The sequence below is a fragment of the Strix aluco genome, chromosome 2, assembly GCF_031877795.1.
Source record: "Strix aluco isolate bStrAlu1 chromosome 2, bStrAlu1.hap1, whole genome shotgun sequence".
Classification (NCBI taxonomy): Eukaryota; Metazoa; Chordata; class Aves; order Strigiformes; family Strigidae; genus Strix; species Strix aluco.
The window spans coordinates 65,904,638-65,931,766 of NC_133932.1; the positions used below are offsets into that span (position 1 = coordinate 65,904,638).

At 42.1% G+C, this 27,129-nt stretch overlaps 1 protein-coding gene across 2 annotated transcripts in view; it reads right to left on the reverse strand.

Annotated features, from left to right (window-relative positions):
* The window catches only part of AFF3 (ALF transcription elongation factor 3), a 336,079-nt gene that overhangs the window by 154,587 nt on the left and 154,363 nt on the right, over positions 1 to 27,129 (reverse strand). The window contains exons 4-5 of one of the 2 annotated variants that reach the window (XM_074815073.1): positions 25,060 to 25,104; positions 3,383 to 3,508 (exon numbers count right to left, since the gene is read on the reverse strand). In XM_074815073.1, the coding sequence (XP_074671174.1) occupies positions 3,383 to 3,508; positions 25,060 to 25,104 (171 nt within the window). The remainder of the gene's footprint in view (positions 1 to 3,382; positions 3,509 to 25,059; positions 25,105 to 27,129) is intronic. The other variant, XM_074815074.1, reaches the window with a different exon arrangement.

A 27,129-nucleotide genomic window follows, 5' to 3' on the forward strand; every position in this document is an offset into this window, starting at 1 on the left:
GCTGTCTTCTCTTGCAATTGACCATGAGATTTATCTTTTTTATCATCTCTAACAGCAGGCAATCCTGAAATGGCTTTGTAGCACTTTGCCATCTTTGAATGAGATACTTGTGGTGAGTCTTTCAGAGGCTCTAAGCTTTACTTCTGTCTATGGGTATTCAGAGACAGCTTCCATTGAAGTCAATGGAAGCTGAATGCCCATAAATAGGAAAAAAAGTAATTTTACTAGTGGCACTAAGGATTTAAAAATGCTTGAGTAGACAAGATCCCTTCCTCAAGTTGGCTGCTAAAATGATATACTTTTAAAAGAGTGAAAAGGTTCATCTAGAATTTGCTCTGTTGGTTAAATAATACTTACACAGGTTTTTGCATGCCGATTATGTATCAATTATTGTATAATTGCATCATTACTTTAATTAGATTAAACTACATAATTGGGATGTCTAATTACAGAATGAGGGGGAAAAAAAGGTAACTTACCCGACATTAACTGTGGTTCTTGAAGAGGGGCTGTCCACACAGATTTTGCTCCAGGGGCATGTTTCTGATGCAGGAGACACTGGTTTCCTCTACAGCAGCAACACCTGAGGCAGCCCCAGGTGCACCATCCCCATGCAGACCCTTTTAGGAGCACCAGCAGTAAGATTGTCATGGGGAGGCCATTTATCACTTGGTACCTTACCAGTGAGGTATGCCAGAGCACCGGGCTCCAAGTCAGCAGGGAGGGGAGGGGAGTCATGGAGTCTGTGTGGAAAACTCTGTGAAAAACCACAGTTAGCGCCGAGGAAGGTGCCTCTCTCCTCCAAGTGCTGGTCCACAGAGACCCAGTTCTTGATAATGAACAGGTTGCATTTTAAATCCAGGTATGGGAGGAGAAATCTTACCCAAATAACAACGGGGGACAACTTTATCAGCACTGGCATCCGATTTACCAACTGGAATTGAGGACTTGGAGAAGTAAATGAGTAAACAAAGCATTAGGAAGCAAGTCTGAGTACCTTGGCAAATGGAGGAGAATGGGCTCTGTCTGAAGGATACTGGAGTAACCCATGGGAAATAGGAATACAGTACAAAATTTACCTGGACAAGTCTGCATAGGAATAAATTGGCTTCTAAGCTTTTCAGATTGGACACCTGAGCAATTTTGGGGGATCACCTCAATGTACCAATCCTATACACACTAAATTACATCTCACCATCTTACTTTGTTGTGCGTGAACTGAGATTTTGGGGAAGAAAATAAGTAGAAAGCTGAATTGATGAAGTTGGATATCTATGTGAGATCTGCAGAAGTCTAAAATTATCTGCAGGTTGTGACATAATGTAAGCACAACATTTCCAGTGTTGAACATACATTGTGTCTGGTCTTTACTGAAATCTCTCAGAAGAATGAATGCAGTGGTGGTGGTGGAGCGATTATAATTTTTTTTCCCCCAGATATAGACGTTTTAAAGATTCCCTTCTGTACCTTCAGAAGGCATAGTAATAGCCTGCAAGGAACTCCATCCTGAAGCTGGAATGGCCTGGTAAGGTGGGGAGACCCCTGTGGGGAGAAATGACTCATGAGAAGTGAAGCTACAGCTATAATTTTTGGCAAAGGGACTTCTCAGAATCTTTTGAACTTAGGAAACAATTTCAAATGAGACTGAACTTTGTCCTTCAAAGGCTGAGGCATGGGGTGGGCAAGCCAACAGGTCCTGGATCTCTCCACCATTCTCTAGGAAAGGCTCATTTCAGGCTGTTCCAAGACATGTTGAAATGCCAAGATGAAGGGTCCCTCCCAGCTAGGAACACAAGGACTCTGCAAATAATCTCACTTTGGGATGTGAAACTACATGATAATTGTGAACAGGAGGTGTAAATGCCTAGTTATGGTCTGGAGTCCTGGTCTGGACCCGCTCAGCAAAGCACTCCACACAGACACTGAAAGAGCAGTTCCTGCCCCAAAACGCTGGCTGTCCAAATACATGAGATGAAACTCAAGATGGATGAAGACAGTGAAAGCAATACAAAGAAACAATATCTTAATTTTGACTAGCAAAATAGTCTTAATCTCACTAAGATTATGTAACAGTATTTTGGCAGCCCAGCTGCTACTAGGCGTATTTGCTATTTTCCTTTGTTTTCCTAGAAGTATCACAGCACATTTAACAAGTGGGCTGATCAAAGGCATCATCCACCTCTGTATCCTAACCAAGAGATGATAAATAAGTTGGGGGCAAGACCAGCAAGGGCCAAAAATTGCCATGTTTGACAATATAGGAAAATGGATGCCAGCAAAAGCGTCCCACGGTGAGGCTGCAGATTGGCTAGCATTCCTTCTTTTTTTTTTTTTTCCCCCTGGCAACTCAGACTGAAATGAAAGTGTCAAGACCAAAAACATCGTGACATGAGCTGGTGAGACCCTGCTGTTGAGCTTCAACAACAAAGCTGATGTATTCTGACTGACCTGATCAGAGAGCTGCTGGGAAGGAACCCAGTCCATACACTTCTTACATTCAGCTTTGTAGAGAGAACTGCACTTGGCGCTAAGATGTTTTGAAGAGTGTTGGCCAAAAAAACCTGGACTATCAGGTGTTGGCTGGCACCAGGTGTCAAATTTGGCTCTGGTTCTGGGAGACTAAGGTTCACAGAAAGGCAACAGACAGGACTGGTGGGTTCATCACACTGGCAAAACAAAATTATCCTGATCCTGCCTACTTGAGTTTTCTAAGAATTATGGGCATACAGAGAGTCACGGGGGAAGCAGAGAATTTACTGGAGTAAAACATTCAGGTTTTTTTTTCAAATGAAGCGCATAGCAAATAGAAGTTTGTAACGTGGCTCTTCCTGGTCACAGAGATTTTTTCATCCACAAATTCCTGTAGAGTCCTGAAAAGATGAGTTGATGGGGTAGGACATTTTACACGCCATGCCAGTTGGTGGCAGCCAGAAATATGCATCAACTTGAAAGACATGTGTCTCCTTGACAATATGTAAGAAACCCCTTTTTCCCCAGGATCAGGTAAAGTGTTTAGTGGCTGTAATGGCACAGGGCTAAGGTTGTCTGTCAGCACCTGAACAGACCTGGAGTGGAGACTGGGCGGTTTGAGGTTTCATGCCTGCTGGTGAGTTTCATAGGAAGGCTGTCACTACACTTCCTGAGCTGACCTCATCCTGCAGATGAACATGAGGTGAGACACTGTGGTAGCTGGGAGAGGAGGCAGATGTGGAATCCTGCTGCACATCTGGCCTGCTGACCAGCAAGGGTAGCCTTTCCAAAGGAATGAGAGCCAATAGACCTATAGTCTGCTTGGAAACTAGCACGTAATTTTTTATAAATCAGTGACATAATGTACAATGTAGGTATGGGACATGATGTGGCATGTGAATTGGAGGCTCACCTTCTGTTTTGTTCTGGGGTATCTTCCATTTTGTTCTGGAGTTGTCGGATGAGAAGTAACAGCTTTTTCGGTGCTCACAGGTGTGCTCTTCTTGTCCCGTGGCACTGTCTCGGTTAATTCTTTAATCTGAATGTGGATTAAGAGAGAATTCTCTGTCTTTTGCATGGAGAAACAACAGGTGATTAACTGAGACAACTCAGATACCCACGGCAGAAATTTCCCATGAATAAAGCAACTATCCAATTAAGCTGATTCTTACTGATACCTGAGTTCATTGGCCATGAGGGGGTGCAATCACCTTTGGAGGGGTTTCTATATAGAACAAAGGAGCTAACAAGAGATCAACTGGCAAAGCTGCTCAAACAAAATATGATTTTATGGATAAACAGATATTAAAAGAGAGGCTGATTCCCCAAACTCCTTTCTCCTCTGAAATGGAAGGAAGGTTCCTCTGGACACTGGCAACACTTCTTGGACTACAGTGAATCTCCTCAGAGAGATCAGAGATGTGGGGGAAAGGAATTAGATCAACCTGGTCAGGTTGGATATCCATCACTTGCTATTATCAGGGTCAGCCAGTGGTGTGGAGCAGAGGAATTGTAAGTGTGAAAACAGCGCTAAAGTTTTCACTAATTATGTTGGAGGAACAGAACTAAAGCTGTTGTATGATCCAGGGGCCCAAATGTTAAAAGGTAAATTGTGTGGTTAGAAGCAATGGAAGCTGCATGTAGGCAGCTGTCCAAGAGTGAACAGGTAACTATCAGTTTTGAAATGTCAAAATTATTTGCAGACATTTTTTAGGAAAGTACATTGATTGATTGTGAAGTTAAACATTTTGGTCTTTGCAATTTCTTTTCTTTCATTTACAACTTCATCTATTAAAATTTCACAGAACTAATTAGTCCCATTATAAATTAAATATTTGAACACTTTTCCTTAAAAAAATAGGCTTTAGAGCATAACAAATTCTTATATCTATTTTTAACTCTTCTACAGCTTAAAAAATAAGAGAATGAACTTCTTTCATGTTTGTTTCACTCCTCTATTCCTCTGGAGCACATACCTTTAGAAATAACTGCCCTGATACCACATGCCAAATGATATCTTCCAAAGGAGAGGTTAGACAAAATCCCATTGATTTACTGGTTGTTGTTGTGTGGGTGTGTACCAAGGAACAGCATTTTAAAAGGCTTTTAGCATGCCAGCTTTTATCCAAAACAGCTTAATTAAAACCTCATATTATAATAGCACCATTTGCCCCAAAATGAACAGTAGCTATACCAACCGCCACTGCATTAAGTCTGGTTAATGAAAGTAATTACAATATGCCAGTAACAAAGGTATGAGGGATGAGGATAATAAAGAACCATTTGCTGCATGCGGAGGCCTGCGGAAGCCCCTGGTACCCCCGTTGCCTGGTGCTGGCAGCCCTTCCACGTGCCCTGGCTCCACGTGAGCCTGCAGAGGCATCTGGAGGGACACGTGCCAGAGCCACCCCTGCCTCTGGGGAGCACATATGGCCCCGGCAGACAGCTCTCCAACTCAAGGAAGCTTGGGAAGAGTGGTAATGAAGGGAATAAATGCTAGCACTCAGAAAAAAAAATATTATTTTGTTGCATGGAAGATACTTGTGAATGATACTGCCTGTTATTACCAACTGTGTTTTTCTGAAATAGATTTGCCTTCTCCAGGCGAGAACGAAGTGAGGTGATGAAGTCAGCCTGGTCCTGTAAAGCCCCAAATCTTGCACAGCCTGACCCAAGTTGAGGCAAAACTGTCCCCAGATTTGGAAATGCTAATATAGCAGGAGTTCACAACAGCACTATGCTGAAGCAGGAACTGTGGATTATTCTGAAGAGAGGAAGAAATGAGTTTTCAAGGGAATTTTTAGATCTTTCCCAGAGCACCCTAGGTAGCCCCTGCTTTTTGTTGTTGCTGGTTTTTTAAGCCTAGCTGTCATAGGCCATATCTTAAATACACCACCACTCAAATTACTTCTCTGATTTTGAATCCCAAGTGAACGGAAACGCACGGCTCCCTGCATGAAAACAAATTGCGATGAAGGGGGAAACTAAAGATTAGCGCTAATGCACATGCTTTAGGTTTCAACCCCAAATTCAGTTAATAAAAAACCTGTTATATTTCTCCAAAACCGAACGGATGAAACCTCAATCAATAGATATCCAAGGAAGCAGGATAAGATCAATAACAAAGCTAATTTTGCAGAATTAAGGAGCAACATGAAGATTTTTAACGAGGAAGCAGACACCTTTGCAATAACTGCACTATGATATGTTGCCTAGCAACAAGATATAAAAATGATGTATAACGCCAGTAACTTCTTTCACATATGAAAACAGCACCCTACCAAGACAGCTTCATAATGTACTCTTACAAACTAAAAATCCATAGAGACCATTAAAGCCTCCATCTTCTGTAATATACTCTGTTAAACAATCATGTGTTTTTGTTAATGCAGTAAAACACTGAATTTATTTAATGATTACCCAATGATACATCAGCAGCAGCAAGCAGGAATGTTTCTATTTTAAGCCTGCAGAATCCATCCCAAGATATCGCACTTTGATGGAGAACAAATGCAATGAGCCAGACCCATGCAATGCTCGGTATGGCTGGGGAGGGACACGCACCGTGGGGGTGAATTAAAATCACCCTCTGTCTGATAAAAAATAGCATTATTGGAATGCATGGGAATGCATTTACTGCTTTTAACCACTTTTTTCTGTGGCTTGTAGCTTAACACAATATTGCTCATGGAGTATCTCCTGCTTCCCAGCTCCAGAATGAGAACGGCAAGGAGGATGGCAGGGTGTGCCAAAGAGCGGGTCATTACTGAGTAATGTCTGCTAAAAGTAGTACTGTAAAGACATTTCAGCAGGACAGGGGCAAGGAGAGGACCGTTGGTGGGCGAGCTGCTGGGTGCTGGTGGGGCCATCTGCAGCCCAGGTGGTGGGGGGAGCAGCTGGCACCGGCAGCCCCAGCCCCAAGCAGGAGCAGAGGCAGCGCTCGCCAGCCCAATTATGAAAGATGGTCCACAGCCAAAACACGAGCCCTGCAGCCAGAGGGCTGTGCCAAGACACAAGGTCCTCTTCTCTAGGAGGGCTTGCGGGAGGACAGAGCGAGTGGGAAAGAGTGCCCCATGCCCTGGGGAGGCTTCGGCATTTTCCCTCTGTAGCATTGCACCCAGCAAAGCAGTGAGAAGAACGGCCTTAGCAGAAGAACACGTCAAGTAAAATCGGGCCAGATTAACCCAAAGTTTAACACTGGTAATGTGTTACAAGCCTCCTCGGGAAGTCACCTCAGACATGGCTGGGGGTCTGGCTTATGGGGCAGTTTTGCCCAGGTCAGCATTACACAGACAGGAAAAAATAGATTTTGCTTATCTGCTGGGAATGCGCACTTGGCTCAGGTTATCACCTTGCATTGTTCCTGAGTACTCATGGTGGCAGGTTAGCTGTGAAACAGCCCTGCAACCCAGTACCAGCACAGCTCCTGTGGGAGAAATCCCCCTCCCACCCACTGGTCTACTCCCTGAGGTCCCTGGAGGTCCCTTCCCTGTCCCTGGAGAGTCTCCCTGCCTCTCCTTTTTGAGAGTTATGTGCTGCATATTTTCAAACTGTGATACCTGAAGATTATCTGAGGTACACGTTATATATGTCTAGAAATGAAGCAGAGGAACACAGCACTTAATCCTTTGCTGATCTCATGCCTTGAATTTTAATCTTTGCTCTGCCACTGACTTGTTTTTTTACCTTGAGCAAATCACAACAGCTCTCTGTACCTCAGCCCACCCATCTGTTCAAACGTATCTGGTGATGCGACCCTCTCTGGCTGACCCACATTTTATGGGATGGCTGAGAGTCTGCATTAACATGTGATTAGACACTAGGACACTTTTGGATGAAAACAATAACCGTGTTGTTACACAAAATAAGCATAAAGCATTCTTGCATTGAACTGTTGAAAGTATCAAATACATATAAAGAAAGGATCATATATTCCACAAACACAGCAACGCCACCTGGAACCAAAATCCAGATCATTGGGATTTCAGTGCTGGGAGTGTGGCGAATTATAGGATCCCAGGTTTTGTTAGGAGCAGAGTACAGAGACTAAGCAATTGAACCTGGGTCCTGGGTAAGCAGGGAGAGGGTAACACAGACAGAGGGGAGCAGAAGTGGGCACAATCCTGTCCAACTGCCATGAAAATTTCTGCTGCAAGCCTTTGAAGGTGAAGTGCTGAGAGAAATTAAAAAGTCCCATTCTTCATGTAGTGCCAGGGACCTGCAAAAGTCCAGTGTCAGGAGACAAATATGATCAAAGAGAATCTTGTGTGGTTTTCTTTAATCTAAGTGAAGGCCAACTTTTGAACTCCAACAGAGAATTTCACTGTAAAAGGTATTATTCTAGGCAGTTATGTGGATTAAAGGTAACTGGAAAGATGGAGACATTGGCAAGAGATAGAAAAATATATAAATATGTAAATGCATAAAGGGAAGTCAAGTGTGACTCCCTTTCCTAATTGCCTAACATGATTCCCACTAGATGCATAAATTACAGCTCCTATTAACAGCACTATGAATAATAATCAGTTTACTTTCTGGCTTGTATCTAAATATACTTTCTATATGATTTCATCTTTTATTCAGCTGTTTAAAAGCAGAACATCTAATTACAGTTCCTATTAGTCTACATTAATTTTTTTTTTGCCACAGAGCATGTGTGATGACTGATTTTCTAAAAACAGACAGAATTTTTTAGCATATGGAAAAATCATGTTATTATTAATACATTCCCACATGACTCTACATTTCAATTCCCTTAATTATTTAGTCATTGCTGATTATGTCTTTTCACAATTCATTATCCCATTTCCTGCAACGTGGGCATTTTATTCATTAAGTGTCAAAATGAAGGGCCTGACCTCCAGGAAGATAATCAGGAAATAAGTGGCAGATATAAAAGGTCTGGGTTTCCCTTAAGTGCTCACTTATTTCAGAAGCTATGCCATGTTTTTAGTAAGCGGTGACAGAAACGAACTGTTGTTGGTAATTGCAGAAAGGCGCGGGGCTGCCAGTCTGCATGAGCTCTGTTTTTCCCCATGCGTGCCACTCGCATCAGCTGATTGTTTCTGCTGCGTGGTGACAAGAATGGGGCGGTGTGATGGCAAAGGGGTATCACTCATTGTGTAATGCACAGATTAATGCTGCCTTTCAAATATTTAATGGTGGAGAGCGTGGATGGCAGAGATGCTGGTCGGCATTCTGCTGCTCGGGTCAACCTCAGGAGCCGGGAATTTGCAGGCTCTCATCAGCCTCAGGTGGCTCCTGAATGCTGCCCACTCCCTCCTGTTGAAGCTGGACCTCTGGCGAGGCAGAAAAGCCCATGCCAGCAGCCCAGGAGGCACAACAAAGGGTCACGCTTCCAGCCTAGGGGTTCTTCCATGGGGCTGGAAAGGGACAGCCCCAGGGTTTCAGGCCAGGTGTTATGCTTCAGGCTTTCAGTGGATTAAAAACAGGTCCACGCTGCACTCAGATGCAGAAGCACATGCCTCCAGACTTCTGCACAAGCCTAGTCTCAGCCACTGATGGGCATATCGGTGTCTTAAAAGCCAAATGCTGATGGAAAAGCACCTCCCTGTGTAAGCATAGCTCCCTGGCTGCCCACGGCTGCTGCTGAGCCGACCCATTTGAAGCTGAAGGAGCTCAGCAGGCAGGTGTGTCCCTTCTAGATTTTAAAAGCCGACAGTGTGACCTGTGAGGAACAGGGATGTGACATCAGTGCACCTCTCTTCTCTTCCCGCTGTCATAGATTTTTGTCAAATTCTGTCACAGCAAAAATAGTATCAAAACACAACCAAGTAACAATTATTCAGCACACACTCACACACGGTAACAATTAAAATAAGAATGTGAAGATGATTTAATTAGCCTGAATAGTTGCTAATAAAGCCTGGCAATTTTGCAAAGTTGTGACTAAATGTGGTATTTATAATATATAATGCATACGTACAGATATCCCCATATGTGAGTGTGCATATATATAAAATGCATATACCATGTTTTATTTATGGGGTTTCTATGAGCAAAAATTAATTTGAAAAGCTTTAATAGACATTACATTAATAGACAGCAGTTTCCTAAATAGCCTCATAGCTAGACAAATACTTTGCCTAATGTCATTTCATTTTCTGCCAGCTGCATGTGATTTGCTTTTGATCTGGCACACGCTTCGTTATACATTATTAAAGAGCCAATCAGCGTGCCCCTGGAGTTAGCATCCTGCCCCCTGATTATTTTTTAACAAATTTCCTCTTTTCTTTCGTACCACAGTGATTAATCATTTCAGCTAACGGCGGCACTGTTTATGATCTGAGTCAGTGACTTCAGACCATCTTAATCTCCTTTTAGGCAGGTTTTAATGTGCTGGGAATTTACTTACAAGCTTTTATTTATAGCATATTATGCTCTCAATTTCATACAACAACAAAACCAAAACCTGCAAATAGCACTTGATTTCTGCTTTTAATGTTGCTGATGAACTTCTACAGAAAAGCCTAACCAAACCATGAAATGGAAACTAAAAAGGCAGCATGATAAAATGCTTATTTTTCAAAACTGTCTCCTTTTTTATCCACTTGTCTAGAGAGAACCTGTTGCCTTCCAATGTCTCTCTGCAGTCAGATCGTTTCTGGTCTGGGTTATTTTGTACCCTCTGCTTGTCTGCAACAGTGCTTTTAGATGACTTGCTTATTAAAGCAGAGTCCTCTGGGGCTTCTAAAGTCCTTACTTGCAGCATCCTTATTTGCAGCATGGTTGGCAGAGAAGCAGCTTTGATTCTTCTGTTAATATTACAAATATTTCCAGCTAACTTTAAGATCTATGCTGAAATGGCTGACCTCTTTTCTGATATAATAGCAGTTCAAAAGACTCTTTTATTAAGCCAAGTGCCTGACCATTATTGTTTTTTATTGTGCTGTAGTTTTGTCTAATATTAAGGGAAATGATTTGAGGGGAGAGATAAAGCACCAAATGGATTTAGTTATCAAAAACTTTATGGTATCTTAGCTTGGTGCAGAAGTAGTCTGAATAGATTTTTTGTGAGGATTTTTATTCTTTTCTAAGCAAAAATTATATACCCATTACAATGCTCTCCATCACATGGGCAGTGCCAAGGACTACAGGCTGGAGATCTAAGTCTGCTTAAACAAATACTGAGCAAGGCAGAGACAAGGTGTCTACAGAGCCCAGCCAGGATGACACAGAAATGAGGTTACAGGGTCAAGATCTGTCATGCCACTTTCCCAGAGCACCCCCTTTAGGGCCACCCTATGGAACCAATGCCTCCAGATTTTCTCTTTTGTTTCCCTTTTGCATCATAATGAACCCAAATCCAGACTTTTCTACATGGGAGAAATAATAGGCAACATCTAAACTTTGCCATAGGGGAGGGCACAGTGGCAAAGGCCGCATGCACAATTTAGGAGATTTGTGGTTGATGACACAGAGAGATAACTCTGTTCTGCTCTGGGGATCAAGGAGACTGAGCTCCTTCTGCTCCTCTGAGACGAAGAAGAGATAGATAGGACCCAGGATCCACCTGCTTCCTCCCACTGGTCACTTCTCCAATATTGTGTTTTCTTTTGTCTTTCTTGCATGTCTTTTTAACCTCATAATTTTTCATCCTCACTTGTCTCAGTCCACATTTGTTTCTTTTCCTAAAGCCACACTGAGTGTCCCATTATGGTTTCTGATCTCGTCTATCTCGTTGCTGCAGTTTGGATATCAATGGCTCACTTTGATAGACAGTTCTTTATGTACTTGAGCTGTCCCCAAAGGCAGATGATTGGTATGGACTCTATGCTTGTGTTCTTCAACTATCTCCTTCTAAGCATTGCCAACCAAATGGCTGGTGGGCCAATCATAACCTCACAGTACTATTACTTGTTTCTGGCTATTTTCTTGTTGAAAAGTTTCCTATTTACCATTTCCCAACAACAAACTTTAATCCCTCTTAGCTTCAGTCATAAAAAAAATCATTATCCATTTCTGCAAATTGACTGGGATCCCTCTGTAGTCAGGGAGGAAAGAGGCATCTTCAGAGGACAATTTGTCCCATCCTCTCTCCTGTGACTACCTAGGGAGATTAAATTCATAACTTAGGTTAGATACCTATCTTCAAATAACTACAGTAAGGTGAGATAAATTCCATCTCAACTCATCATGCAACATTCACACAGTAGAAAACATCTTATTTTAAATGCTCTCATTTAATTTAGACTTTGGTAAACCTGCATAATTTAACATGTTATGCTTAGAACAAGGAACACGTTAGTGACTTCACCTTTACAAATTTAACAGAAAACTATCAACTTGTGTAGAACCAGTGAGATGAGTAATAAATGTCACAAGAACAGCTTTAGGCATTGCATATTAATAACTGTGGTAGGATTGACTTGCAGCGCCTTGGTTCTATGATCAGCAACAAGATAATTAGTAAAATTATCTTGCAAATTCATTATCTTGATTCCTTCCACTTGTGCATTTTATTCATTACATATCAAAATGAGGAGCTTTGCCTCCAGACAGATAATCAGAATGTAAGTCTCAGACACAAAAGGTCTGAACTTTCTTTAAATGTGCTTTGGTACATGTGACCTTAAATAGTCTCCCTGATACCAAGGAATTTACAGTCATTATTCCAAACAGAAGAAACTCTGTAATTTTGCAGAGCAATGCAGTTGTGCATTTTATAGGCTTTCTCACAGCTTAATTCTATTTTGAGATAAATGACTTAAACATTGCATAGTTCTGGAACATAACGATTTCTTTCTGGCTTAATTTAAATTCACCTGCAGTGCTGTCCATCACTTTCCATGTTCCTTGTCCTCCCAACCATCCAGATCTAAGAACCAGCTGAGCTATACTGGGACTCCCTTCAAATCATGCATTCAGGGGATTCTGGGTTTCATATGGTGCAGAAAAGTTGCATGGACTGATTTGTGCGGGTCTGTTGCCCTGCTGTACAGATAGGACATGGCCAGACATGTGAGATCAGAAGCACCTGTTGGCTACCACCAGTTCAGATGGAGTCAGATGGACCAACAGTGTTCTCTTAAAGTATTTCACTTTGCAGATCCTTATAAAATGTTTCACATTTTAGATCTGCCAGGAGGTTCATGGATCCCTCCTGCTTGGAACTAATGCAGAGTTTAGCTGTCAATGCTGCATCTGTTTTGCAAAGGGTGCTCAAACCAGCTGCCTCTGACACTGAACTCGGGGCTAGGTGACTGCTCCTTCTAGGCTCTCACAGGAGTCAGCAGATGAGAGCAGGCAGCAGCATGAAGGTGATTCACACCAGGAGCCTGACTTGTTGCACACCAGAAAAATAGCGCAGTGCTTGGCTGGACTGACCCTGCAGCCATCTGGATTCAGAAACAGCAACAGAGCAGTGCAGAGATGAGCGGACGTGAGCTGGAGAGGAATGGCTAGGGCAGATGGGTATATGACCAGCTAATTTTCCCTTTTACCTCTTGCTGGCTGCAGCATTTAATTCCCCTTATCTTTGTCTCACAGAACGCTCCATTTTTATATACTTTAACACACTTTAAGTTGTAGGATTCTGAAAGTGCTTTTATTTTCGGATATGAGTTTCATAAAAATGCATCTGCCAAGCCATCAATGCTTTAAAATCCTTGCTTTGTATTTTAAAGACACCTAAGTTTTCACTTGTAAGACTCGATTCTATCATTGTGGTATCTTTTGTGGAAACACGCTGCAACAGACCATATAATTATGGTTCCACCATAATTAGGTACTTCTTACTGGCCCCAAATCCTGCATGGTTCCTAGGATGTACTCTGCAATGATTACCAATCCTATGGCTCTTGACCAAAATACAGACACTTGAACAGACAGAACAAGAGGCATCACGGAACAGCCCATTTTGTATGTGTTGAGCTTGCTAGTACTTGCATACACTATTTAGCTGGCATGGCTTTTTCAGTGCCACATGACTTTTGAATTATCTTCTGCCAAGTGAAGCGTGTGAGAAGGGACATTCTCAAGCTGGATTCGCAGCCTTGCACATCCGCAAAGCTGATGCAGTCAGAAACGTTGCCAGAGGCTACGTGACAGTACCCAAAGTACAGGCATCCCTGGCATCATGGGTTGAAGAGATGGGACACCAAAACCAAAGACTCCAGACCTGTGTCTGTCTCAGCTGAGAACTCCCTCCACCTACTTGTCCAACCTGTGTGGTTTCTGCTGGCAAAGAGGGACAGAGAGAGGGGTAAAAAAGCAGATTCCTGTTGGTTTGTTTTAAATCAGAACTCACTGAAATTACAAAAAAAAAGAAGAAAAGATCCATGAAAGCTTAGATGACAAGATATGGAAAGGTACATACACCACAGAAACAATAACTGATAGGGAACATCCTTTACAGAAGGGAATGTTTGATGATTTGGGGAATCTGCCTATGTATAATTTATGAATTCCTTATGGCTATTTTTTACTGTGCACTGCTTTCTACTCTGTGTGCTAAGACAAGGAAAAGAAGTTAATGTCTGTCCATGAATAGGTCGATAGCTAAAGATTATCACCACCTGAACAGATATTACCCAAGGAAAACAAAAAGTGAAGGGACATCTTTTTCTCCCGACTCTCCACAGGGGTCTAAATTTGGATAGCAGAAAATCCCAGACAAGAGAGAAAAGATATCAGAAACTAATCTTGGGTCTTAAAAAAAAAAAAAAATCACAGAGCCTAGGTGACTCCTGTGAGACTCCAAGGGCCCAGAGATAAAGGCAGCTTGTTTAGGAGAAGAAAGCCCCGGGGCAGCTCTCTGAGCAGGGAGACACCAGGGAGGATGAAAGATGCTGCTGCCTGGGAGGGGAGGGAAAGCCAGGCTGAGCCTGGAAGACAAGGTGGAAATGTCATCTTCAGATGCAAGGGAGCTGAGGAGTGACAGCAAAAAAACAGGGAAATTTAGATGAGGCAAAGTGTGCAGATCTTTTATTGTTTTGACTAGAGATGTATGCTGCTTCTCCAGCTAATGGGGAAAAGACCCAACCATCTTATTTTTTTGGAACAACTGCAGAACCTGCAGTGGTCACATAGCCTGGAGAGCATGATGCATACGGCAAATTTGGGTAGCCTGCTTAGGCTAAGGGAAGCTTGGACACCCATTGGCTCTGTGTGGTGGGCCCAAACACAGCAGGCTGAAGACTGTCCATCTGCTTGTGAAAAGTCTGAAGTGCCTGGAAGCATGAAATCAAGCTCATGCCCCTGTTCCCAGGAAAAAAATTTCTTCAAGTATCGTCTTTCTTATACTGTGAGGCTGCTGCAGCTTCCAGCTTCCCCATCAGATGAACAAGAGAGGGAACCAGCTGCCGTGGCAGCAACTATATTTAGCAGTCTGTTCTGCTATTGATGCATATATACCTGGTTCCTATTGACTATAATGAGAATTATTCTGACAAACCACAAGGAGAATAGGCATTTTAGGATTCAGTTCATACTAACGAAATGTCTAAGGAAAATTACCCTCTTTTTGCCCATGCTAAATTATTCCAGCTTTTCATTAATACTCATTAAGTTTCTAAGGGTTGGCATTTTTAGCAAAAAAACAGTTTTCACTGACAGAAAAAAGCCACCCAGATAAATGAAGAAAATGTTTACTCAATTTAATAGGCATAATTTTCTCTTTTGGTGCTCAATTCAACATCAGGATCTGAAGTCAACAAAGGTTGGATCAGGGTCTACATTTTTTTTAATTGGGCTCTTCTCATTTACACTGGAATATGTTGAAAACTCAGGGCTATAATGAACCATTACATATGCGTACATGCAATGCTAGGAAAATTAATAATGTCTTGAATTTTCTTGGTATTTATTCAGCATTCATGAGTAAATAACAAATAACTTGATAATATTAACGAAAAAAAGCTTGTGGAAAGCCCACACAGCTGGAGAGAAACTTTTTTACTGCATGAGGCCCACTTTCTCTCCCACCAAGCTATTGTCGTTACTTTGAATAACTTTTTTTTCTCGCCAGGGTAAAGTGACAGGCTTGCAATTTCTATATAAAATTGCACGTTTTTTAGCTGAAGTTTGTACGTAAGCCATTTTATGTCTGGCTGTAGTCAATATTATTGGAAAGAATATATATTTTTAATTAAATTAATTCTGTTGGCAAAAATTAAGTTTTCAGAAACTGTCAGAAATGGGTCAGTTTATCACCATCTTCATGATAACCTGTACAGGGGTACTGTTTGGACGACTGAGTCAGAATCCCATCATTTAAGGCAACATCAATAACCTGTACATAATAATAATTGGGTCTTTCCTAAGTACCTCACTTTTGAAACACACCTGACAGCATTTTACTTCCTAAGCTACTAAATCCAAAATAACTCTAAGAATGACACAATGCACCACACACAGTAAATGGCATTTAGCACTAATCACAAAGGACAGATCCAATGGCATTTTGCTTGGTGAAAACCTGATCAGTATTCAGTCAGTCTCTCTTGAAATATTCTATTAACAGCACTTTGCATCCTGCAGACTGTATGTTCTTGTCTTTCCTTCAGAAACAGTTTTTACCTTTCACATTTTCAAAGAAAAAAACCCAACCCAATATATCCAAAGGGCAACGAACTACACTGGCAAAACCATGCCAAAATATATAGAATAAAAAATGCTAGATTTTCAATCACAACTTTTGCAGTGTGGCTAGTACTATGTTCTCCAAGGTCTTTGAGTTTTTGCACAAGGCAGTAGGAAGCCCAGTGCATCGTATAGAAAAGTTAGACCACACCTCTCCTAACACACCAACAGGACCACATACCTGAGTGCTGGCCCACAACTGTGCATATCATTAAATCACTGACAGCAGCACGGTTTTGACAGGGGCCAACTCTTGCACAGAAAATCGCTGCATGTCCAGGGCCCTCTCCCAACAGGCAGCGTGGGTGAGGCCACTCTGCTTTGTGTCTGTAAGAGAGTTTAGCTCTTTGGGCACAAGCCATGCTATGCTGATTGGCCTCAGGGTAAGAGAACAGTTATTAGTCCATATTACTTATTAGTATAGATCTGGCAATGGAATATTTTTGAAAGCGATTTAATTTCCTTTTAGCAGACTCCTCTTTTCTCCCACAATTTCCTTGAAGTCTTTCTGCCAAGTGAAGCTAACTGCTAACTCATGTGTTGCTCCTAAATATGATTAAATAAGATTAACAAAAGAATATTTGTCTCAGCTTCCAGATGAGGAAAGCTGTCTCTCTCAGACATAAACATAGAGCTCACGCTTCCTGGGTCAGACCAAAATGTGACAGTGGTGGGAGAGTTCCCGCTGATCATCTCCGGTTGTGGATAATCAGGCACTGCAGAGGATTTTCCTAGATGTAAGAGCACGTCTACTGAAAATATTAGTGTAGGAGACAGGAAAAGGTGCACAATCGAAGTACATGTGTGAAGTCAGCCACTGAAACCCACAACTCGATCTAATGCAGGTTTTCAGAGACACATCTTGAGATGGGGATGGCAGTAGGTCTGTCACTCTGCAGGCTCGCAGGGCAAACCAGGGCTGTGTCCTTCGGCATTGGGGACTGTGGAGCAATGATTGCCTGGCTCTGCAGTCACAGCTGCAGTCTACGGGAAGACACACACATGACGGGAAGCCCTCTGTCTCTCCCTCTCCTACTGTACAGCCATCCCTGGAAACATGGTGAAGAAAACGGGAACGTTAACTTGGGCAAAAAATACATCATATAACAGCATCTAGTTGCAGTGTCTGATGAATCTGCTTCCCTAATGCCCATTTAATCAAGAAAGAAACCATTGTCACCGTAGAGTTTACTGGAGAATGCTGTCATCTCAAGTCACAGCTCCTTGGTGGTCTCACTTCGTTTTGAGTAAATCTTACCGAGGGGGTAGAAAGTAGGTTGTTCTCTAAAGGTGGCAGCTGAAGACATCAGACCGCAGGCTCCCAGCAGTGTGGATACCTGCTATTACCCAAATTTTATTCTTCTTTCATTAGGACTGATAGCACAGATCCTTTCTGGTATTAATATGCATAACTCTGTTGGCCTCAGAGGAGCTGTGGCAGGGATATACAAAATGAGGATCTATCTGGCCCTTTGCCATTAATAACAAGGAATCATCTCTCTGTATTGGAACAAGATGGTGATTGTGCCTCTTTTCCAGCTCTGTGAAACACTCTAAACAGAGGGAAAAATTAGTTAGTATTTTACTGTATTATTTCTATATAGCAGAGAAGCTGGGTAATTCATTCTGGACTCTCTCTTGCTTTGTCAAATAACAGGGTGTATACACTCACTACAAAACAGCAATTTTGAAAATTAATTCCACCACATCAGCACAATAGTGTTCCACCATCTCTTTTATACTGGCCTGCCTTTTTCTAACACAAAGCCTTCACACATCGGCCACTCATGTTCTAAAAACAATACAGGTCTCTTTCCTCTGTACCACCCTATTCGATTCAAAACAGATCAGATTTTGCTGTATTTTAAAATGTCAGTGCCCTAGCACATGGCTGGCTAATGCCACAGAAAGTGCCTCTATGTCCTGCATCGAGACCTGGAAGACTGAAAGGCAGATTACCTTTGGGTGGCATTTGTTGTAAGTCTTATTCCCACCATAAGAGTTTTTAGCTTGATCTCCTATTTCCACTAAAATATTTATAGTTTTTGCCTTTTTAAGGTGATAGTTTTTCACTGACACTGAGATTTATTAAGTTCAAGGTTTAAATATACAGCATATTTCAAACCTCAAACTCCTTTGAGACACTGTTTTCAACAACAACAGTGACAGCAGCAAAAATCCAAGTGTGACAATTCAGGGGGGGGGTTGATGTACAACTAATTAATGGTTGGTTGACATTATCACTGTTAGTATAGTATTTTAGTGACATTTTACATGGTGCTCTGTACCTCTGACTCTATATCTTACAGGCCAGGGAAGCAATGTTTACATATCTGGGTTTAACACATTGGCTGTGAAAGGTTATTGACAGTGGAAAACCACAATGTGGGCAGTAAAAGGATGTGCCATGCGTGGTGCCCAAACCAGGAGCAGTTTCTGTTCAGATGAGCTGACAAGAAGTAACAGATCACCTGGAGAGAGACTCTGATGATCTGAGAAAGCCCCAAAAGGGACAAAAACTGTGAAAAGTGAGGAAACCCCCCCGCAGCCTTTGGGTGCAGAAGGAAGTAATAAAGAGACCCTGGCTGCAGTGGACACACAGAGAAAGTCCAAAGCACTACATACAGACGGTGTATCCTGAAAGCTGCCAAGGTGTGAGGAGTCAAGGGGATGATGATGTACACAGGTGTGCCTCTTCTGTAGTCATTGCAGATTACATGGACAAAGCCAAAATATCTTTACCTAGCTCTGGTACTGCTGCTAATTTTGCTGTAGCGTCACAAAGTATCGTATGGACTACTAATTCTCACTGAGAAGCTGGAAAAGGTCCAGGCAGAGCTTGCTGAAGCTCCGTGGTGCTGCCATCCACACCACTAGCTGTACCCAGGCTGGCTGGAGGAAAGCTGACCTAGGTAAATCACTGCAGGCAGCGACTGCTGTAGAAAAGATACTGTACAAATGAGCTGGATGTCACGGTGTGGGTAAGAGGGGCAATGTTAATAGGTGAGTATTGGAGGTTGGATTAGATGGCTTGAACTATGTATCAATGTTTCTGGGATTTAGTGCCTTGGGTGAAATGACACATTTTCCAAACACTCTTGGGTATGCTTTTTCATTTATTTGAGTAAGAAAGACAAAAAGAATAATACTGAAGAAATGCAATGAACAGTATACATCAGCCAAAATAATGCTTTAATTGCTCTGAAATTTAGGATACTAAAAGCAAAGCCGTGCTGTGTAAGTTCTCCTGAAAGATTGCAATGAAAACAAATGATATTTTATGCATCTGATACATTTTTAATATGACTCTGACACTTTGGAGTACTTCTGTATTCAATGAGACTGAGCAAGAAAGGTAGTGTCAGCAAACTGGTGCTGCTTCTAAGTCTCCATACCTTCTCTCTCCCCCACTGCGTCTCTTTTGCCTGAAGTTGCTGTGTTCCTCCTGAAACTTTTCCAGGAGTTTCCCACTGGGCTCAGTCACAAAAGCCAACCCGAATTTCCCCATGAAGGTGCCGTGCTGAGGGCGGCCTTCTCACCTCCCTCCCGAAGTTGCCCAGCAATTTCTTTCCAGCAGCGAGACTGCAATAAAATGCTCTGCTAGTGCAGAGGTAGCTATTGCACTAGCACCGTGCAGCAAAGTGGGTCTCATTCCACCTGTAGGCTTTTCCCTCTGCTTTGGAAAGCAAGAGGAGTGTTTAGAAATATATTGCTGATTACCATATTTGTGTTCTGTAATTCTTCACATGTCCGACTCCACCAGGAGCTTAACTGCAGCCAGTGGGATCTTACAGTCATTAACATTTACAAGGCAGCAGTTCACAGTTGTTGAACTAACAACCTACCTCTAAGAAACTGATTTTTCTCCCCTCTAAGCATTGACACGTGCTTCACTGACTGTGATGCTTATTCACAGTGACAGTGTGTTTGGTAGGATTTCATGTTTTCACAGGATTTGTCTTGTGCAGACAGTTTCTAATTTACCTCTGCTCTTGTTTTAATTCAATCAGCTGATGGAGTGCAGCTGATCTCACGGCACATATGGCTGTTCAGGTTTGAAAAAAAGCTCTGAATATTTGATGGGTTGATCCTTAATGCTTTCTGCTAAAGAATTAGCAAGCCTGCTAATGAGCCAAGGGATCCCAAGTGGGGAAGGGGAAAAATACAGAATTAGATTCTGTCTTCATTCAGTTTTTTATGTTGCTCACATAAGAAGTACTGTGCTTTACATACTCTGATTAGTTTCACAGGGTAGAGAGATTCAAGTAATTTACTCATCAAAGCCATCACACTTAAAATGTCATGTTTTCGTAAGTGGATGTCCTGTGGCCATGGGGAGTCACAACCTATTTGCAAGGGCACCTGTGGGTGCTCACCCCTGAGCAGGAGCCTTCTGGCACCAAGCAGAATTGTCCTTCATGACGAGGGATGCTCACAGCTAGAGTTTCAGTCCTTTCACTGCCTCTGCAACTGCTTTTTCTATTGCCCTTGAAAGAAACTTATCTGTCCTCCACCCCACACCCCATCCTGCCTCCCCACTGCTCCACGCCATCCCAAAGGAGGTGGCTTCTTCCGTGTTAACTGGCTGTGCTTGGTTTTCCTTCAGCCTTTTCTCTGCATTCCTGTTGCTCCACCAGCTTCCTACTGTCTCCGCATCCTGCAGCCAAACACTGTTTGCAGGCCAAACACTCAAACTGCATCTGTTTCTCCCCAGTTCAACAACACCTCTCATGTCAACACAAAAAACCCAGGGAATTCACAAAGAACATCTTCAATAATTAAAAGCTCAGCTTGCCTGTGCATTTCCTTTCAACAAAGCTACCGCAACTCTAGGACATCGCAGCTAAGACTGTAAGAATAGCCAGATCAATCTCCAACCACTTATCTTAAAAACCAAGAACTGCCTGCACTCGACACACTCCCTTTCTCCTTAAATCCACAGCAAATATACTCAGAATGCATCCGATATTGGTTGCAACAGTTAACTTAGTGGAGAGGCAGGACTCTTGCTGCCTCCACTTTTGCAGGTACTACAGCAAAATAAATATTTACTCCAAACCCCACCACTCAACAAAATACACAGTTCCACACACTAATAAAATCAAATAGAAATCGGCCAAAATTACTAGTCTCGCTTAGCAAGCCTGTGTTTTAGTGAAGAAGTGAATAGGTTGGCTCTGACAGTGTCTCAGGAACTCAGGTAGCAACTGCTCTGGGCACGGTGGAATAAAGGGTATTTGTGTGGTCTTAACTCTTATTTTCCACTTCAAAGTTTTCTACCATGTCTTCCACCAACAATGCAAAAGCTTACAAGGAATTGCCTTTTACAGCTACTGACAAGTAATGAGGCTTTTCTCTCTTGATTTGACATTACATCTGTAACTTGGTCATACTGGAGTCATTTACATTGAAGGTTCTCTTAGAAGTTTCTCTATCCTTGACGTGCATGCCTGCAGCTGGACAGAGAAGTCACTACACTTTGAAGAAGTTGCTATAAATTAGTGCATGGGGTTAGATGAGGTTCAGGATTCCTGGAGTGATTATAAACTCAGCAGGAGTCCTTACAACAGCTCCAATCTCGACAGGGTTACTGTCTTGTTAATCAACCTCCTTCAGGACTGGAAGCTGTTCCGCGCCTCAGTTCTTGGGGGCCTTCTCTGGAAGCTGCAGTTTTCATGCACGATTTACAAAGTCTACAGAGCTCTGATACATTTGGTAAAACAACATCAAAAAAGGCTAGACTTAAGCTGTGGCACCCTGCGTTGCACCAGACAGCACAAAGACTATAAATTCTTGTCACAGTTAGTGCAGACTAAGATTTGGTGATTTTAAAGCTATACCTAAACTGATTTTGCAGCCCAGGTCCAGATGTTAGCTCTGGCCATGCCCTGAAACCAGAGGGTGACAAGATCAGTGCACAAACCAGCACTCTCCTCCTTTCACCTGCTGGGGGAAGGAAACACAGGGAAGCAGACTTGGGGCACACTTTCTACTGCCCTTTGTCTTGACTGCAGACACACGGACATGCTATGAAAAGACCTATGCCTTGCAAAAGCCACAGCCTGACTTTGCAGGGAACACTATCTAGAAAGAGAGGATGTTTTCTCCTTTGTGTTGTGCAAGAGACAGATAAAATAGGGTACAATGTTCCTTAAACAGATACATTTTAAGCATCTTCCTTTTGCTGCTGCTCCATAGGTGAAAGTGGCCCTTCCTACAATAAACACATTTCACTGCACCAGCCATCTTTTCTGAGGGGAACACAAGGATTGCAGCTCCTGTGGCTTTTCATTGTCTGCCTTTGGACACCCATACGGGAACTGCATATTTTCTGTCCAAAAAGAAGCTAAACTTTGGTTTTACTATATGAATAGCACCTCCAAAAAAACCATGGAAATTATGTTCCTTATAAAGAGTCTGTTTCAGAAAACCAGAAAATCTGTATTAAAACTGAATGGATCTGTTCAGGACAAAAAGAGGGCATGGAGAGGGCTGGAAAAGTCTGGATGCCACTAATTTACAAAGTGAGTAGCAATGGCACATTAGTACTGTTGTTGTTTTCACTAATTATGAGTAACAACCACCACTGCTGATCTGGATTTGTATTGCAAGAGTACCGAAGCACTGCTTTTGCACTACATAGCAGTTCCCTGACACAGAAAATTCACTTTTCAAGACAAAAGAGAGCAGATGGATATATCTGACCTGACCAGGCACTACAAGGGACAAGAGCAACAACAACATTCAAGCAGGAGAAAGAGTTGTATAGTCCTGACCTCACTACTGTTTTTCCACAGTCCTTGTGAAAAAGGAGGCTCTTAAGAGAGGATCTGAAGGTAGGTATGGAGCTAATTGGGAAAGTGTTCAAGGCTCTTCCCAGATCTGGTGGGAAGCATGGGAGAAATTGAGTTAAAACTTAGGAACATTGTGACAGAGGCTGGCATCACCAGGTAAGCTAAAGTGGGAGCTAATATGTTAGCATGGACTGTTAGACTTGAGGCCTTAAAATCAGAGACAAACAGCTGTACTTGATGTGATAGAGGAGATGACAGTGGTGAGATGTAAAGACAAATGTCTTTGGGCAAAATGTCAAGCTAGGAAAATGATCTGTGCAGCAGCATGAATGGAGGTGGGTAACATTGCATTTGTCAAAACCAAGGAAAGGATGTTGCAGCAATCAAGGTGTGTAATGAGAATTTGGACCTGAGGCTTATACCTCTGTGAATAAAGAGCTTCAGCTAGAAGTGCTATAGAATAACAATCTGCAAGATTTACATGTACTCTTAAACACAGAGACACAAGGAAATTTAGAACAGAAAGTGATATCTGGATTGCAGACCTGGAGGATGGGCGGATTGGAGAGGTTACCCATGATGACTGAATATTCATATGAGGACAAGAGATAGGGGATGAAAACAGCATGCTCTCTATGTTAGCCATGCTAAGCCTCAGCAGATAGCAAGACACTGATGAGAAGTGTGGCTTTTGAGCCGTGGGTTGTTTTATTCAGTTTTTAAGCAAAGTGAAAGAATTTGTGACTGAATCCTCAGGAACAAAAGGGTCTTATACATCCAAGGATGTCCTGAATGCTTCAACATGAGGCTTCACAAAAATATTTGTTGAGGAACGTTCCCAAGGGAAAAAAAAACTGGTTTGGAGATGCACCTTACCATCCCTAGTCATATAGTTCATTTTTCTTCTCAGCTGGGGTCTCTTGCACATCCATGTTCCTCTGAGTGGAAGAAACCATGTCTCTCCTACATTTTTTGCCTAATTGCACAAGTCAAATTGCACAACCTAAGGAGGAAGACCAGCTTTCTCGACTGCTCATTTTAAAAGCCTTGCATAAAAAAGGGGTGAATGAGTCTCACATCACATCATGAATTCATGGTATCTGCTACTAATTTGTAACAAAACAGCGGGGACTTGAGGCTAAGGCTTGTTGAATATGCGGTTCAGTTCTACAAAAGCCTACTTTGTAAATGTTAGCTAAGTAAAAGCTCTGCCAGTGAAGTCATAAGCAATACATCATCATCACCCTTTGATAAACTCTTTGTCCAGTTTAAGTATTAAAAGCTGTATTTAACATATTCCGGGAGAATGGAGAAATGCCTCTAGAAACAACAGGCTTAATGCACTACTAATCTCTAAACCGAATATTTATAGCCTTGTAGTTTATAAACAATCTGAAATATTTGGGTACTGGATATCCAAGAGGCGGAAGCGCACACAGTAATGGAATTTACCATTGCATCTACCTTGTTTGGTGTTTCACTCAGTATTATATCAGATTTATAAGCATTGTGAATTATTGAATTATCAGTTTAAAAAAAGAACCAAAAACCCCCCAGGAGTTAAAATATATGGAAATGTTTCATTGTTTATAAATTTGCCTCAGAAAATAATATCAAAGTTGATTCAAGCCAAGATCTGTCTGGATGTGTATTAATTTGCTCCATAAAAATAAACTAGAAATTACTAAAATACAAGAAATAATAATGAACTATGGAAATAACTACAGATTTTGCACATTGTCATTATATAATGGACATAATGGACATAATGACATTACATAATGGATTCTAATTAAATCCAGGTGGAAAATGACCTTCCTAGACCTCCCTTCAAAATTAAGATTTTTGACAGTCATGATTAATGGAAACATGCACTTTGCATGGTTTGTAAACCTGAAACATCATTGTACATTTCAGTTTATAATTTATCCCATTATCTGCTTCTGCATGCATGAAGGTCAGCCGTATTGGCACAAAGTAGCAGTGAAATCCAGAGGCTCTGAAAGGTTGTTTTCACAGATTTTTTCAATTATTTTTCATGAGGAAATAATTTTGCCTACTTTTTCCTTAGAAAGATGACAATCTAAAAGAGTAATATTTTTAACAGCAGTAGTTGCAATATTCTTGTTATTCCCTTGTCTTTTTAGAGTAAACAAAAAGCACTGGAAAAAAATGTTTTTTTAAGGATTCCTACCCGCAATATTTCTTCAATGCAGCTGTTATCTCCTGTTCCACTGTCCTGTAAACAAAATGAGAAAATAGTTTGTTTGTGTTTTTAAAAGAAATAACAAATAGCTGGTTTGAGGACATGGTTGTCACATGAAATATATTCCAACCTCTATTACAGTTTCGAAATGAGGCCAAGTCTTTCCAGCATCTGAAAAGTTGCACTGCTTAAAATTCTCAAATTATTCCCCATCAGCACCACAGGAAGATGTAATATTTGCAGTGTTTACATATGATTGCCACGTATTTGTATAAATTCATAGGATTTTGTTTATACCATTTTTGGGTGCGGTTCCTGCTGTTTTGTCTATACTGCATATGAGTAAGCATAAGCAAAACAGTTATTGCATGTACATAGATCCAATATGTGCATTTTATTTATATTAAATAAATAACATCTCGCCACAGCCTTTGCGCAGGAAAGCCTGCAGTGACACTGACCATGTGAAGCCTGACCGATGTACAGCCTGACGATGCACCTGTGATGCTGAGGGGAGAGCTGCAGAGACTGCAACACAGGTGGCAACACTGAGCACGGGCTAGGCAGCACAGCAGTCCTCAGAAGGCTACAATTTCCTAAAATGCTGACCCTGGGACTGAGGGCACAGAGGAATTCAGCTCTCCTGAATGGTATGGCTTCCATTCCAGAGAGGGTAAATCAGAGATTTGGCAGAGCAGCTATCCTTCTACAGGAACCATCCAGCTGGTGCCTCACCTACGTGCTCAACTTCATTAGGACCCAAACTTCTGCCAGCAATGATGAGACACCAGACTGCCATACTTATTCCCCCCTTTCCTGACTGGCTCCTGACCACAGCTGCACTGCCCAGCACAACTGAGAAGAAAGGGCACACCACAGATGGAGGTACTGGTGCTGAGAGGGTGCCTGTCTCCTGCAGCTCTCCACACGACACAGGTGGCTGCTGCATCAAGCAAGTTTTCTGGGGATTTACTTCGCCACCCTAAATTCCCTGACAGTTCTCCAAAGAAAGGTTTTTCTTCCTTTTGCATAACAGAACTAAGTCAAGAAGCAGGAGACTGGGGCTTGAGATCTTCCTGTGTGGGAAGTGGGGATAGAAACAAAATGAATATGATTAATTACTGTCCCCAAAGAGCTAGCAGAGATGGGAGCTTGGTCTTCGCCTCTCAAAAACACCTGGAGTTTCTGAGTTTTCAGGTTCCCACCTGGAGAAATATCAAAGCAATTTGATTTTCCAAAGTGCTGAGCTCTTCTCACCTGGAAATCAGATTTCTCTACCACATCTGTATTTGGGCACTCAAAAAATCACAAGGCATTTTCAAAAATGGATACATCTGTGCCTACCAGACCCAAATGATCCCACTAGCCAGTTTGTGCCAGTCCTGCTCCTGGACCATCACTGCTGCTCCCCAGCCTGAGCTGCATGACTGAGGAGGTCTGGATCTGCAGCCACTCGTAGCCTACCAGATGCAACCAAGGTCAGAAGTATAACAACCATGCATATGCAAGGGAATAATTTATGTTTCATAATTTTTGGGGGCTGTTATTTCATGCCAATCCATAGAAAGTCCTAAGTGCTTTATTTTCAGCACTCCTGCTAAATCTTTGCTGAATATGGCCCTTGATTGTTAAACAAATGAATCATATTAACTCTTTTTGGTGCAATGCAGTCCGTCAGCTTTATAGTTGACCAGGAGTTACCCACTGATTTCAGAGGGAAAGGAACTAAGCATGCTATAAAGTCAGGCTTTGGAGTAGTACTCATATCTGATGTATGGATGCTGAAGAGAAACTGCAGCCCTGAGCAGATATCCCTGTTCTGATCTCAGCCCTGTCCCCGAGGACACAATGCCACCTGTGACCTTCCTGCTGCTGTAGCAGGGGTGCAAGTGCGAGGGTTCATTTTGCCAATGAACCTAACAAGACAGACAGAAACACCACAACAATCTCTGGATATTTAAGAATTTTAAAATTCATATTAGCTAATTTTTATTTCTCTTTTCTCTGTGGGTTTCCCTCCATTTTCTCCCTTTCCTTCCTCAACCCTCAGCCTATGAC